This window comes from Drosophila nasuta, chromosome 3 (genome assembly GCF_023558535.2).
Source record: "Drosophila nasuta strain 15112-1781.00 chromosome 3, ASM2355853v1, whole genome shotgun sequence".
NCBI classification, from domain to species: Eukaryota; Metazoa; Arthropoda; class Insecta; order Diptera; family Drosophilidae; genus Drosophila; species Drosophila nasuta.
In genome coordinates this window covers 35,125,086-35,139,695 of record NC_083457.1, presented here as the reverse complement: position 1 = coordinate 35,139,695, position 14,610 = coordinate 35,125,086, and the positions used below count along the sequence as shown (strand labels likewise).

The 14,610-nt window shown below is 41.0% G+C and overlaps 7 protein-coding genes across 7 annotated transcripts; 1 reads left to right on the top strand and 6 right to left on the bottom strand.

Annotated features, from left to right (window-relative positions):
- Positions 1-3,292: 3,292 nt before the first annotated feature.
- Positions 3,293-4,409, bottom strand: LOC132790673 (copper transport protein ATOX1). The gene is made up of 3 exons (XM_060799301.1): positions 4,199-4,409; positions 4,016-4,091; positions 3,293-3,822 (listed from the first exon to the last, which is right to left on the bottom strand). Exons 1-3 carry the CDS (start codon positions 4,202-4,204, stop codon positions 3,689-3,691), a joined length of 216 nt encoding a protein of 71 aa, XP_060655284.1. The 5' UTR covers positions 4,205-4,409; the 3' UTR covers positions 3,293-3,688.
- A 187-nt stretch (positions 4,410-4,596) lies between these two features.
- Positions 4,597-5,933, bottom strand: LOC132790671 (galactose mutarotase). The gene has a single exon (XM_060799300.1). It carries the CDS (start codon positions 5,789-5,791, stop codon positions 4,688-4,690), a length of 1,104 nt encoding a protein of 367 aa, XP_060655283.1. The 5' UTR covers positions 5,792-5,933; the 3' UTR covers positions 4,597-4,687.
- A 96-nt stretch (positions 5,934-6,029) lies between these two features.
- LOC132790670 (fibroleukin) lies at positions 6,030-7,746 on the top strand. Its single transcript, XM_060799299.1, has 3 exons — positions 6,030-6,193; positions 6,252-7,468; positions 7,529-7,746. The coding sequence occupies exons 1-3, from the start codon at positions 6,125-6,127 to the stop codon at positions 7,644-7,646; spliced, it is 1,404 nt and encodes a 467-aa protein (XP_060655282.1). The 5' UTR covers positions 6,030-6,124; the 3' UTR covers positions 7,647-7,746.
- A 107-nt stretch (positions 7,747-7,853) lies between these two features.
- Positions 7,854-9,602, bottom strand: LOC132790397 (probable fumarate hydratase, mitochondrial). The gene is given in 4 exon segments (XM_060798897.1): positions 7,854-8,187; positions 8,243-8,324; positions 8,326-9,252; positions 9,308-9,602. Coding segments are annotated over 4 exon segments (1,425 nt in total). The 5' UTR covers positions 9,464-9,602; the 3' UTR covers positions 7,854-7,927.
- Positions 9,603-9,927: 325 nt separating this feature from the next.
- Positions 9,928-11,624, bottom strand: LOC132792780 (probable fumarate hydratase, mitochondrial). Its single transcript, XM_060802256.1, has 2 exons — positions 11,316-11,624; positions 9,928-11,259 (listed from the first exon to the last, which is right to left on the bottom strand). Exons 1-2 carry the CDS (start codon positions 11,499-11,501, stop codon positions 9,991-9,993), a joined length of 1,455 nt encoding a protein of 484 aa, XP_060658239.1. The 5' UTR covers positions 11,502-11,624; the 3' UTR covers positions 9,928-9,990.
- Positions 11,625-11,968: 344 nt separating this feature from the next.
- On the bottom strand, positions 11,969-13,389 carry LOC132791265 (galactose mutarotase). The gene is made up of 2 exons (XM_060800115.1): positions 13,287-13,389; positions 11,969-13,227 (listed from the first exon to the last, which is right to left on the bottom strand). The coding sequence occupies exon 2, from the start codon at positions 13,189-13,191 to the stop codon at positions 12,061-12,063; it is 1,131 nt and encodes a 376-aa protein (XP_060656098.1). The 5' UTR covers positions 13,192-13,227; positions 13,287-13,389; the 3' UTR covers positions 11,969-12,060.
- A 140-nt stretch (positions 13,390-13,529) lies between these two features.
- Positions 13,530-14,529, bottom strand: LOC132791266 (ORM1-like protein). The gene is made up of 4 exons (XM_060800116.1): positions 14,488-14,529; positions 14,203-14,390; positions 13,979-14,130; positions 13,530-13,910 (listed from the first exon to the last, which is right to left on the bottom strand). The coding sequence occupies exons 2-4, from the start codon at positions 14,377-14,379 to the stop codon at positions 13,775-13,777; spliced, it is 465 nt and encodes a 154-aa protein (XP_060656099.1). The 5' UTR covers positions 14,380-14,390; positions 14,488-14,529; the 3' UTR covers positions 13,530-13,774.
- Positions 14,530-14,610: the final 81 nt, after the last annotated feature.

Genomic DNA, 14,610 nt, shown 5'->3' with positions numbered 1-14,610 from the left:
GTTTTGGCTGCATTGCAATTGCTTTGCTCGTAAATGCATGGCATTATTATCTATGAGTTATTTACGCTTAGCATTTTTGCTCTTGTTATGACCAGACGTTCCATGGCCGTTCCGATGCTCGCTTCGCTCTCCTCGCTCCTTGTGTGTATGTGTGTGTGTGTCGTGGGCTTGGCACACGCTCAACCCTAACCCCCTGTTTGAATGTATTGGGGAGAAGAAGGTGGAGAGGTGCATCAGGAATGCTGGACAGCACTGCAATAGCGACAGGTTTGCCAGCAAGCAATCGAGCCAGCCAGCCAGCCAGCAAGCGAGCGAGCGAGCACTCGAAGTCCACTGCAATTTGCACATTTGGCGTAAAAATCTTGGCTACTGTTTCCAGTTGCAATTGGCCAAATGTACATTTATTTCGCTCTGTGCCTCTCGTCCGCGTAGGAGTCAATGATGTCGGAGTTCAATGAACCGAGCCTGCCAATTCTTTTTTTTTTTAAGCAAAAAGGGATACCAACAAAGAGAAGGAGAGAGTTTGGCAACGACCTTGTCGTGTTTTGAGATTTGTGTCTTTGGCATCGTCACAACTTTGTTTTTGTTTTATTTTGGTGTGCTGTGTTGTTATTTTGGAATTTATTGGCCCAGCCGTTGTCCAGGTTAGTTTAGTTTAGTGTGCCATTGTTCTGACTGTCGGTTCTTTTCAATTCTTATGACAATAAAGAGCGGCAACTGTGGTCGCGGTATTTTTCGATTTTTCGTTTCGTTTCGTTGTTTTTTGTTGTACATTTTGCTTGAAGCTGCCGCCATGTGGAAACCAGTCGCCGCAGCCCGTGTGCTCTGCTCCTGCCAATGCCCCAAAACGTGAACCAAGCCCCAACGCCAGCCACTTGATCAACTGGGCAGCCACCAACTGGTTGAGAGTTGCTGAAAAGCATGCGCCAAATAATTTAGCCAGCGATTTTTGGAATGTTTTCAATGCACCAAGTGTGTGCAAACACCAAAAACAAAGACAACAATCGCTCACAAGGCAACGAAGCTCAAATACTCTGGAAAATAATAAAATACTTAAACATTTTCATTAATTTACACTAAGCTATTTTAATCAAATTTTATTACACATTCAAATTAAGCAATAACTATTAAATGCTACCAAGTATAATTGACTAACTAAATGACTTTGCAGTTTGTTAGAGTATTTGCGTGAATTTAGGCTGCAAGAACGGAATGCTTGGCAGCCAAATGACAGAGGGAAGCAACCTCAACTGCAACCACAACGGCAATAGTTGTGGTGTCTTTGCAGACAGTTTGCAGCCACATTTAAAGGTAGCCCATAAAGTCGATGATATAGCGGCCCGATATCAGCAGTGACAACAACTGTAAGTAGTCATACATTTCAAAATATTATGTCAAAGCGCCACAGAATTAGCTTTAGAGTCGGTAGCTTAAGATAAGCATAAAACGTATGTGGTATTATATTATATTTTATATACTTGTGGTATATACATATGTGGTATATTTTTATTTTATTCACCAAGCTCAAATGTGAGTTTTAAAATAACTCATGACATGGAAACAATATTTTTCATAAGTATCGACCCTTTTCTTTAAAAATAACGTAAGCGTCAGAAATCAAATTTAGCAGGAGCAGGTTTTTAATAGTTCATCATCAATGTTGATTGCCAACCATTGGCAATGTTGTTGAGCCCATAACTCGCTTATTATACTTAATTGGCTTATGAAATTTTCGACGCAGATGCGTTTGGTAATTGTCAACGTAAGTATGTACATATCAAAATAAATCGACCAAAATGTCGCTTATGTTATTTTGATTTTATATTATGTAATGTTTTAATTTGATTTATGTTATGTGTTACCTCTTTAAAGATTTGTATATTTTTATCCATATTTATGAAATGTTTAAATCATATTCATTTTGATAAAGATTTCATAAAATAAAGTAAAAATAATATTATCTTAATAGAGGATTCCTATTTTCTTTTATGTTCGCCTAGAGCTCCTTTTGAACAATAAGTTAAATCTGTGGGTCAGCATTAGATAAAAGATTAACAGGGCATTTCAAAGTCGCACAACACCTGTCAGTTGGTCAACACATTAGCCACTTTGCTGCCAGGAATTTTTATGCAGCAAGACAATGCACAGGGGCAACAAGACAGAGAGCCAAGCAGACAGACAGACAGACAGACGGAAAGAACAGAAAGAAGACAGAGGCACCAGCTGTTATTTTTACTAAGGTAATTTAAATGGCATTAGCGCTAATAATTTGCTTTTACCTACTTGGCTGGATTTGCTGAGATGACTGAGATGGCGAGATGACCACAGCGAGTGCTGGAAGCGTAATCAGAAAATCTCTTGCATCACTTGAAAATAATCATGGGGCAAGGACGTGACTGTGCTGTGTTGACGTTTTGTTGTGACAGCCGCTCGCAGACAGTGAACCGTTTTTGTTTTGGGTTTTGGGTATTCGGATTTTCTCAGTCCCTTTGGAGACCCGATTCTGGGGTTCCTTACTGTTTAGTTGTCGGTTCCGTTGTTGTGTCGCCGCATGGGACATAAATCAACACGAGCCGCAAAATGCAACCGCAACAAAGCAACAGCAAAAGCAAAAAAGGTAAGTCTCGCAGGTAGCGACAACTAAGACAGCAGTGACGACGACATCAAATTCCGAGGCAACGTTCCGTTTGTGGACTCAGTTCTAAACTCAATTAGTAGTGTGCGTGTGTATCTCTGAGTGTGTGCGAGTGCGTTGCATTCTTTGCATGCCATTGTGGCATTTGATTGATAATTTCGTTACGCCTCGAACATGTTTTCAAAATGCATTTTGATAACTTGAGAGTTTTTTTTCGGAGTTTGCCGTTCCCCAGATTTATTTATGACATGTTATGGACATGCTCGAGCCTCCGCTCTATTGTTATTGTTATTTGTCGCTGTCGTTGTTGATTCGCTTCCATCTCTCTCGTGCTTGACTAAGTGCCCGCATTTCTTGGCATCACCGCCTGAGGTGTGCCTCATTATTATTATTTCCCTCAACGATATAAAACAATTGGGTTAATTTGACACGGCAGATCATAGAATTCAATGATTAATCACATTTGTTATTTTGCAAGCAAAAGATTTATTTGTAATTGTATATTTAATGCAAATTTTTAAAATTTGTTTGATGTTTATGTATGTATATAATTATTAAATATGTATATCATAAGAAGATAATTGGCATATTTGTATTTAATTAGCTGAACTACATTGGAAATATTTGGAATATCACTATTGAATAAGAGCAAATATATTTGATTAAATTCATTTCTCTACTTACGTTGTTAAACAAATTGAATTTGAAATTCTGACTCTATATATTAATTTTTGTATAACACTTTAAATATTCTAAGTAAATTGTTTAATATCGCACTACTTAAAAATTTGGGCAAGAGCTAAGGTGTAGATAAGTTCCTCGTGTATACTATATCATAATTTTGGTTAAGGCTAATATTTTTTGAAAACAATTTTCATTGAACCACTATATATGCATCACGCCGTTTCTTTTGAATGAATCATTTTGTTAATGTAGTATGTAGATCAACAGCCACGACAAATGAGTGAATCCCCTGATGATGTAGCGGGAATTCTTTGATTAGACTTCAAGCTTCAGTTTGCCGTACTTCTGAAACTTGCTGAAAAACTCATCTCATTTCTTCACACCAACATACGAAACCGCTTTGCCGGATTTGCGCAGCTGTTCCAGAAGTTCGTCGGCCGATAAGTTTGAAGTAACAGTTACGGTTTTGTCGTCCAGATTAACATTCACTTTTTCCACCTTATCTGAAAGTGAAATAACAACAACCGAATACAGACATTATTGTTGGCAACCGCAACTACACAATTGCGGACGTCTGATAACGAAGGCTGCAAATTCTCCAGTATTATGTAGAATACCAGAGCAAAGCTCCCCTTTCCAAAACTAAGATAGTTAACACATACATGCTAATGTATGTATATGTGTGTGTTTACTTACCGCCCAACTTGCCCAAGACCTTCTCCACAGAGCTGGCGCAGCCGCCGCAGGTCATTTCCACTTTGAATTCGTGCACCTTAGAGTATTAAATAGAATAATTGCCAATTAGTTGATGTTACTAGCGGAAAATAAATACAGCATATATTGTATAGTATATGCTGTGCATATATGTAGTACACATACGGTCATCTTGCTACTGCTGCTGGTTGGACGCGTCGAGTCCGCTGTCGTATGCTTGTAGATTTGCGGTAAATTAAACAGCTTGAAGGCAGTTATGCTTTTAATATGTTGTATATTTTTTAGACGTGGCACACACAAGAATTCACCGCTATCGTTTGGCGATTCAATAAATTGTTACTTTTCCTTTTTGTTTAGCAGAAACTAAGTGTGACCACAATTTAAATCTCAAAACATATCACACATATCAGTATTTTTGTCGCGACGCAAGCAACATTGGTCACACTGCCTACACAACAAAAGCCGGTAATTCTGTTAACAAACTGTAATTCACAATTGATAATGCGGGCAATTTGAAATCCAAACAGAAATAACAACATATTCAACAAAAATCATTGTGATGGTTTGATTTCTTTACATTTTTTACTTTACTTTTAACACCTCGTGATATTCTTATTTAAATTAAATAAAGATCTGCGTATGTAGAAATTTTTGTTATATGCGCTTGGGGCATGCGCCAAATCTGTAGACCACTTGGTGGTCATACAATTGACCTGGATTTAACATTATTGAGGGAAATTCTGGATTGTTCATGGCATCCGGATACTTCTGGGTCTCCATACAGAAAGAACCGTGCTTCACATAATGACTACCCTCTTTGCCAATGTTCTCCACATCACCGCGCTCCTCATCAGGCAAATTGTTTGCTGTGTATAAATGCAAAGCTGGCTGGTTTGTATGCACCTCCATATAGCGTCCCGAACAAGGATGCACAGCACGAGCCACGAGCTTCACCTGATTGGGATCCACATCCGTGCAGTAGCTGTTGTCAAAGCCACAAATAGGACAGCGAGAAACCTGATTGATGCGTTTGCCCAGATTGGTCAAAGTGGAGAAGTCATATGGTGTATTCCGCAAAGGCATCAGCTTTCCCGTGGGGATTTGCTCCTGATCAGTGTCCACGAGTTTACTTGCTTTGATCATAATCATGTGCTGCATCAGAGTATCCTTGCCGGTGCCGTGTCCGGCCAGATTGAAGTAAGCATGATTCGCGATATTGATGCAAGTGGTGGCCTTTGCACGCGCCTCAATCCGCATGCCAAAGCAGCCGGCATCGTTGAGCGAAAAGTTAATGTTGACTGTCACCTCGCCCGGATAACCTTCATGGCCATCGGGGGAGATGTGTTGCATGGTTACGCCATCCTTGTGAATGCCCACGACGTCCCAGATGACGCTGTCAAATCCAACATAACCACCATGCAGATGGTAACGATCCTTAAAGTTTCGCGATAGATGGATATCTTTGCCGCACATCTTGAACTGTCCGCGAGCAACTCGATTTGCCACCCGCCCAACTATGGCGCCGAAATAGCATTTTTGATTGCGATAATAGCCGGCAACATCATCGTAGCCCAAGCAAATATCCTCGAGCTTGCCATTGTGATCGGGCACCTTGATGCTCTGTACAATGGCGCCCAACGTGAGGACCGCAACTGACATGCCCTTTTCGGAGGTCAAGGTAAAGCGTCGGATGTGCTCACTCTTCTGCGACATGGGATTAACGGCAATGCCGAACACATCTTCTGTGACTCGCACCATCGTTGAAGTTCAACAATTTGATTGGCCTATTCCAAAAAGATTTTCTAAACAAAAATTTCGTAGTTCATGAATCAAACTAAATAATTTAAATATTTTAATGCAAAAGCATTGGTAATGGTTCCAAAGCCAACTGCGGCAAACACAACTTGTGTACATAAATTTCAAAGGTATTCTGAGATTAATGAAACTCTCTCTCTCGATTATTAATTTTATGATACTATTTCATCTAAATGATATGTTCGTAGCTCAAGCTGTCAAAGTGAAATTTAAACAGATCATTCACAAACAAATAAGTTCGAATTTTATCCATTTCAAATAAACGTGTTCTTAAAAATGAATAATACCAATATATTGACCATACAATTGCACGATTCTCCCGAAGATCCATCGACATGTGCTATGGTGAGTCAATAACCATATTTTGTGGTACCTTATATATCTTATGTGGATATTTCTTTAGTCATCAGCCGATTGGCAGCATATTAGAGAAAATTCATACAGTACCTTGGCCGAGTTGAAAAAAATCAAACTGACCGTATTCAAAGAAAAGCTCAATTTATATAACGAAAAATGCAGGATTAAGGACGATGTTATTTTGACTCTCCGCACATGTTTGGAGACATATAAAAATACGAATCTCAACAATAATGATGTTATTACATTTTTGAAATCCAAATTATGCGAACGAAGACAAAATTGTATTGCTATACAAAAGTCGTTCAAGAAACAGTTAACCGAACTTGAAAATTCTAATAAGGATAAAAGTGAAAAAATTGTTAAACAGGATGAACTTATTACAGACAAAGATAATTACATACTGAAATTGGAACAGCAACTAAAGAAAACTGCAGATCAACTGCAAGAGAAAACTCAGCTCTCTTTTGACTATCAGCAAAGGATCATCACCTTAGAAGCCAACATCGAACAAAAGAATTTGCAACTTGCGGATAGCAAAGTAACTATTCAAGAGAAAGAAGATCAGATCAGTGCACTTAAGAATGAAGTGGCAACGACAGGGGACAAGCTAAACGCAACTCAGGAACTGTTGCGGAGTTGGAAAACCCAGAATTTCATACAGGCCTTTAATAGTAAGGATGCTCATCGGGCCAAGCTGGAGACTGAACTGCGAAATAGTACCGAAAGGATCAAGAAGCAAAACGATCGTCTATTACAATATTCGATTAAGGAACTCCAAGCAAGTCTCAGTGAAGAAGAGAGTTCGACAGAGTTGAAAGTGCTAACTCTGCCTCGAATTGGTTCACTTAAAGTGCTGGCTCAGAATTGCATCTCGGGGCCAGGCTGGATTGTCATCCATCGTCGGATGGACGATAGTGTGAACTTTAATCAAGGTTGGTTCTCATTCGTGGATGGATTTGGCGATATGGACGGCGATTTCTGGATGGGTCTGGACAATGTGCACGCCATGACAAAGAGGCAAGCACATGAGCTCTACGTTCATTTAGTTTTTTCCAATAAAGAAACACGCTTCGCTCATTACGATAACTTTGCAATCAGTGGCAAGAATGATGACTATAAGCTGAAGTCTCTGGGTAATTATTTCGGAAATGCTGGCGATGGATTGCGACCTCATGAGCATTGCATATTCAAAACTGTGCGCTATAATAGCAAAAATGCTGTGCAGTATAATCGTTGGTGGCATCACGAGTATCCAAGTTGGTATGTTTAAAATACATATTTTATATTTTCAGATTTTTATACATTTTATTGTATTTGCAGTAATCTGAATGGGGTGTTTAATCATAAATCTGAGTTTGGTGTTTGGTGGTGTCGCCAGAAAGACACATTTGTTTTTGTGGAATCTGTTCAAATGCTAATACGGCCAAAACTAATATAAAATTATCAATAAAAGTATTGCTTTAATTATGAACCGCAATTGTTATGATGTATCTAAATTTGCAAGTTATATTAAATTTATTAATATACCTATGTGAACAGTCCAGTGTTTTTTTTTTTATTAGATTAGGTTGATATTCCAGGCAGACTTGCATTCATTAGTGAATTTAAATTTTATGTGAAATAAATGGAAATTCATAATCGGTAATTTAATAACTTTAAAAGGTTTCTTTATTCGTAATATTTAATCAGATTTAAAAATGAAAAACTTAAACAATTTCTCTATGTGGGACCAAGCATCTTCTCTGGTCGCACCCAGTCATCAAAGTCTTTCTCTGCTATGCCAGACTTGAGAGCCTCGGCCTTTAAAGTAGTTCCATTCTTATGCGCCGTCTTCGCTATTTGGGCTGCCTTATCATATCCAATATGAGGATTGAGAGCCGTCACCAGCATTAGAGATTCATTCATTATCTTAGCTATATTAGCCTTGTTTGGTTTGATGCCCTTCACACAGTTGCTAGCAAAAGTATTACAGCCATCACCTAAAATTATAAATCAGTAAATAAAATAAAAGATAAATACTTTTGAATAACACACTGAGCAGCTTGATAGAACGCAGCACATTCGAAGCTATCAGTGGCTTAAAAACGTTCAGTTCAAAGTGTCCGTTGGCGCCCCCCAATGGAGACAGCCACATGGTTGCCCATCACCTGGGCACAGATCATCGTCAAGGCTTCGCACTGCGTGGGATTTACTTTGCCTGGCATAATGGAGCTGCCCGGTTCGTTCTCCGGCAAACAAAGCTCGCCAAGGCCACAACGAGGTCCCGAACCCAAGAATCTAATGTCATTGGCAATCTTCATGAGACTCACAGCGATGGTATTCAAGGCGCCATGCACCTCGACCATGGCATCTCGAGAGCCCAACGCCTCAAAGAAGTTGGGTGCATTCACAAACGGCATTGAGGTTAGTTGGGCAATGCGACTGGCGGCCTTCTCAGCGAATCCCTTGCGCGTGTTAAGACCCGTACCCACAGCTGTGCCACCTAAGGCCAGCTGATAGACATGCGGCAGAACAGCTTCAATTCGCTGTAGACCATTGGTTAGCTGCTGCGTATAACCGCTAAATTCTTGGCCCAGGGTTAATGGCACCGCATCCTGGGTGTGGGTGCGTCCGATTTTGATGATGTCCTTCCATTCATTGGACTTGGCCATTAGTGCATCTCGTAGCTTGGTAACCGCTGGCTTCAGGCTCATATTCAGCTCAATGGCCACGGCAATGTGAATGGCCGTTGGAAATGTGTCATTGGAACTCTGGGATTTGTTGACATGATCGTTGGGATGCACCGGATTCTTAGAGCCCAAAGTACCTCCAAGTATTTCTATGGCTCGATTGCTGATCACCTCATTGCAATTCATGTTGGTCTGAGTTCCAGAGCCAGTTTGCCAAATGGGCAGCGGAAAGTGACCATCGTCGTAGAGTTTGCCCGAGATTACCTCATCACAGACACTCGATATGGCAGTGCTGATCTTGGCATCCAATCCAAACTCCTGGTTAACCTCAGCCGCTGCCTTCTTCAACACGCCCATGGCCTGAATGATGGGTCTCTGGAGTCAAGGACTGGTTGTATTGCTTTGTAGATGAATCGGGCTTGTGACTTACAGGCATGCGTTCGTTGACGCCTCCAATGGGAAAATTAATGAGACAACGACCTGTCTGGGCGCCAAAGTAGCTATTGTCTGGCACCTCCACTTGACCCAGCGTATCGCTCTCGGTGCGCATGGAAACCTTGATTGCACTGGGGTCCGATTGCGCCATAGTACGGACGTCAATTAAAGTAGTGTATATATTTGATTGTGTCTGATGTTAAGCTTAAGATGTGTTTAGGGAATTTGTGTTTAACGAGAGAATAAATAGCAGAAAGAGAAGGCCTGCTATTTTAGTGTTAGGAATTAAACTTTGCTGATCAACATAGTACTGCTACCAAATTTGCGTAATTTACCTTTTAAGTAAAGGCTTTTATGTCAGAGATAAAGGTGTACAAACTGACGGACGGAGGTGTACAACAGACTGAACTCAAACTGTAAAGGCAAAAAGACTGCCATTTGCACTAAGCTAGAGTACTAGCACATTACACAAAAATTCAAAATTGATCGCGCACCCTGATGGATCTTTTCAAAATTCCTATTGCATTTAAATGTTCGTATTGAATCATAAATGCAAAATATGAACTTGAATTTAAGCCGAGGGCAAGCTAATTAGTTAAATTATTAACGAGTAAATTTGTTGTAAATTTAAACCAGCTCTATTTTATTTATTCGATTGTATAAGAGTAGCTATATTTTCTATGTGGGTCCTAGCATTTTTGCCGGATTAACCCACTGATCAAAGTCTGTCTCCACAATGCCAGCTCGTACTGACTCCTGCTTCAAAGTGGTGCCATTTTGATGTGCCGCCTTGGCGATGGCGGCAGCTCGATCGTAGCCAATGAATGGACTGAGAGCAGTGACCAGCATCAGAGATTCGCTCATAATCTTCTTGATTTTGTCCATATTCGGCCGAAGGCCATCAAGGCAATTGTTGCAGAAAGTATGCAGACCGTCACTCAACAGATTGATGGAACGCATCACATTGGAGGCTATTAGTGGCATGAAGGCATTCAGCTGAAAGTGTCCATTGTAGCCACCCACGGAGACAGCCACCTGATTGCCCATAACCTGGGCACAGATCATAGTAATGGCTTCACACTGTGTGGGATTCACTTTCCCCGGCATAATCGAGCTGCCCGGTTCATTCTCCGGCAGGCTAAGCTCGCCTAGTCCGCAACGAGGTCCCGAACCCATGAAACGAATGTCATTGGCGATCTTCATGAGACTCACAGCAATTGAGTTGAGTTCGCCGTGGAGCTCGACGAGGCAATCCCGTGAACCAATCGCCTCAAACAAATTAGTAGCCGACACAAAGGGCAGACTTGTGATATCTGCAATACGTTTGATACAACGTGGACCGAAATCCTCGGGACTGAGTAGACCTGTGCCCACCATGGTTCCACCGAGCGACAATTGATACAAGTTCGGGAGAGCCGAGTTCAATCGCGTAAAGCAATTGGTCATCATTTGGCGATAGCCACTGAACTCTTGGCCCAGTGTTAATGGCACTGCATCCATGAGATGCGTGCGTCCAATCTTAATGATATCCTTCCACATCTCCGACTTCTTGGCCAAAATATCGATGGTCAGTCGTAGCGCTGGAAAAAGTTTCTCCTGTAGCTGCATTGCTACAGCAATGTTGATGGCCGAGGAGTAGCTATCGTTGGTACTGTGTCCCATGTTAACATGTGTATGTGGATCCACTGGATCCTTACTGCCGATTTGTCCGCCCAGCAATTCAATGGCCCGATTGCTAATCACCTCATTCACATTTTCGTTGGTGTGAGCGCCGCATCCTGTCTGCCAAATGGCCAACGGAAAGTGCTCCTCATCGTATAGTTTACCGGAGACGATCTCTTCGGCTGCCTTGACAATGGCGTCGCTTATCTCGGTCTCTAGACCGAATTCCCGATTGACTTCTGCGCAAGCTTTCTTAATGATGCCCAAAGCTATGATGATAGCACGCTGTGGTTGTAAAAATCAGATGCTTGATCTGCTCTTAAGCTGTAAGAAAAACTTACTGGCATACGCTCCTCGACTCCACCAATGGGGAACATTGTCAAGGAACGCATTGTTTGCGAGCCGTAGAGCCGATCTAAGGGCACATTCACTGGACCCAACGAATCATGCTCGACTCGGGTGTCCTTCTGCGTAAGACGAGCCAGCTTATACATCAGACTAAACATTTCCTTTTGATCAAACGACATCTTGGACAATAGCAATAGCAAAGGAGTGAGTTTAGCAATGGGAATGTGTAATAAATCAAAAAGATATTACAAAGTTTATAGTCTACTGTGTTTTGACATGCAAGCGAAATATCATCTTTATAAGCATTCTTTCCAAATTCTTGAGTCTATATTTTGAGGTAACAGTTATCAACTTAACTACCAATTAAGTCTTCCAACTATTTCCGAAAATGTATTTAAAATTTATTTTTTAAAAGAGTTTTCTTTTAATACATTTTTTTATTTATTTATTCTAATTCTATATATTTTAAATTTTTAGTATCAATATTAAGCTGTGTATGTAAAAAACGTGTGTTAAATTCTGTTTTAGTTTTATAAATCCACAACTCAGTTGTGAAATATATCTGTATTTAAATATTTGTTTTAAATAAAACAACTATGGGATAGTTAGATAATGTCATGTAATCTAATGTTTAAAAGAATCGGGGTGAAACTGGAAACTAAAGTTATCTATTTAAGTGAAAGAACAAAAAGTATCATTTATTAGGCACCTAAAGAAACAGTCAGCATCGCATGTTCATTATTTGTTTTCACAACAGCAACGCCAAGACTCCTCCACATTGAACTTGTAGATGACCTCATGTAAATACTTATCGCCGGGCTGCAGGAAGATTGATGGGAACTCTGGATGATTCATCGAATCTGGGAATTTCTCGGTCTCCACACAAAACGAACCATGCTTGCGATAATGCGTGCACTCCTTGCCAATCATGGCAGCATCGCCATTCTCCTCATCAGGCAGATTGTTTGCCGTATAGAACTGCAGACCCGGCTGATTGGTGTACACCTCCATGGCACGACCCGAGGGTTTGTGCAGCAGCTTGGCCACCAGATTAATGCCACCCTCGCTGCCCTCGTTGACCACAAAACAATTGTCGTAGCCCTTAATCAGGCGGTCCTCGAACTGCTTGAGACGATCGCCCAAGAGCACTGGAACCCGCAAATCGAACACCGTATCATCAACACTGACCAGATTGCCCGTTGGGATCTGGGCATCGTCTGTTTCCACGATGTGTTTCGACAAAATCTCCACAGTGTGCTCGGCCAGAGCCTTGGGCCCGGCTCCATGACCAGCCAGATTATAGTATGCATGATTGGAGATATTTACACAGGTCGTCTTATCTGTAGTCGCCTCGAAGCGTACACCGAAGCGATTCTGATTGTCCAGCCAATAGGTTATAGTGGCCGTCACTTTGCCCGGATAACCCTCGTCGCCATCGGGTGAGATATGCCTGAAGACGATGCCCAAATCGGTCTTGCTCACCAATTCCCAAATGACGCTGTCGAAGCCAACGAAGCCGCCATGCAGTTGATACGTGTTCTTAAAGTTCTTGGTCACTTTTTGCACCTTGTCACCCACCGTATACTCGCCCTTGGCTACACGATTCGCTACACGTCCCAAAGTGCCGCCAATGTAAGCTGATCTTGTATTAATATAGCTGGCAATGTCATCGAATCCGAGACACACATCCTCGATCTTGTGATAGGCGTCCGGCATGCGCACACTCTGTATAATGGCGCCCAGTTGGATAACCGAGACGGACACTTGGTTCTGATTCGTCATCGTATAGCGACGCACCATTTCAGGAACCTTGGTATAAGGATTCTTGGCCAGGCCAAAGATTTCCTCCTCTATTGTAATCCCCGACATGCTGACGCTGCTGCTGTTTCTGGGCACCTGCTCAAACTAAACTATTTTTCGAATCACAAAGCTCTAAGCAAGTATAGCAAGGCAGACTGACACACCTCTTGAAAGTCGTTAAGGTCGCGATTCGCAGTCGCAAAGTCAAAAAGGGCAATAGACGCCTCTCTGGCGGCATCTAGCGAACTGCTGACGAGCTGCAGCGCCAGCGATTATTAACGTATATGAAGAGAGGCAATGATAACAGAATAGACTATACTACTAAGATTAGGTAAGTCGGGCAATAATAATCAATTGGCGCAATTAACTACAGCTATAATCTAAGAGACTTAAGAGAGCAGCCTAAAGAGTTTTTCAGCTCTGCTATATTATACAATATATTATTTATGTATTTAATACAAGTACAATAATATATATGTAGTTAGACATTTTCGAGTGCTAATCAAAATAATCAAAAGAACATCGGTCAGTCACTATCTTTAAATAAGTATATATACAAAACAAAGGCTGCGATAAGGGAAGCCTCCCTGTTTGAAGAAAGATATCTACAAGCATATACTAATAATAATTGAACTTTCAGAAGCACCTTTCTTCAATACTTGTTAATATTAAAGAGTCGAACGCCATGAAACTGCGGCAGCTTTGGCAGAGTCACCACAACCAATGATATAAAGTTCGCTATGAAATGCTCCGTGTTGTTGCGTGTGTACAAACAAGTCAAGAGAAAACTGTAAATTAACATAGAGATACAAATGTAACAGCAAGAGAATAACAGCATTTGTTCATCGCAACTTACAGCACAATTGGCACTGCTGTTAGGAATTTACGTGTTGGCGTCAATTGAACGCCATCATCGATTTGCTCCCAATGTGTCCAGCGTCGATTAGCATCGTTCTCAATGCTCATCCATGGGGCACCTTTGATAATATGCAGAAAATACAGATGCGCCTGCTCGAAAAAGGAAAAATTTGAATAGTTTGGAATTATAGTTGTTGTTTAAACCGGACTTCGGATACTCACAAAGTTGTGCAGCATATTGGTTGTTGTCCATGCTATCGAAATGGTAACAAAGGGCACTGATAATAGCAGCAAATGTACAAAGAGTAATCCAAGGAAATAGGCAAGCCAAAAGCCGCGAGCACTTAGCCAAGAGCTATTTGGGTTGGTTTCGCCATGTCCACCGGCAATTGATGTCATCTTCAGTAAGACTGGATATAAGTTTAGAATCGATGTTTATAAATTCAGTAAGTAATAGAGACAATTCCGACTTGTTGTTTCTTAACAAAAAGAAGAGAACTTTCTTACAGCTGTTTTATTTTAACACCTGTAGAAGTGTGTGACCATAAGCAAAATTTCTCATATATCTCTTCTCAAAACAAAAACGATTGGTTCAGTATTTTTACTGCTTCGATATGTTGTCATAGTGGA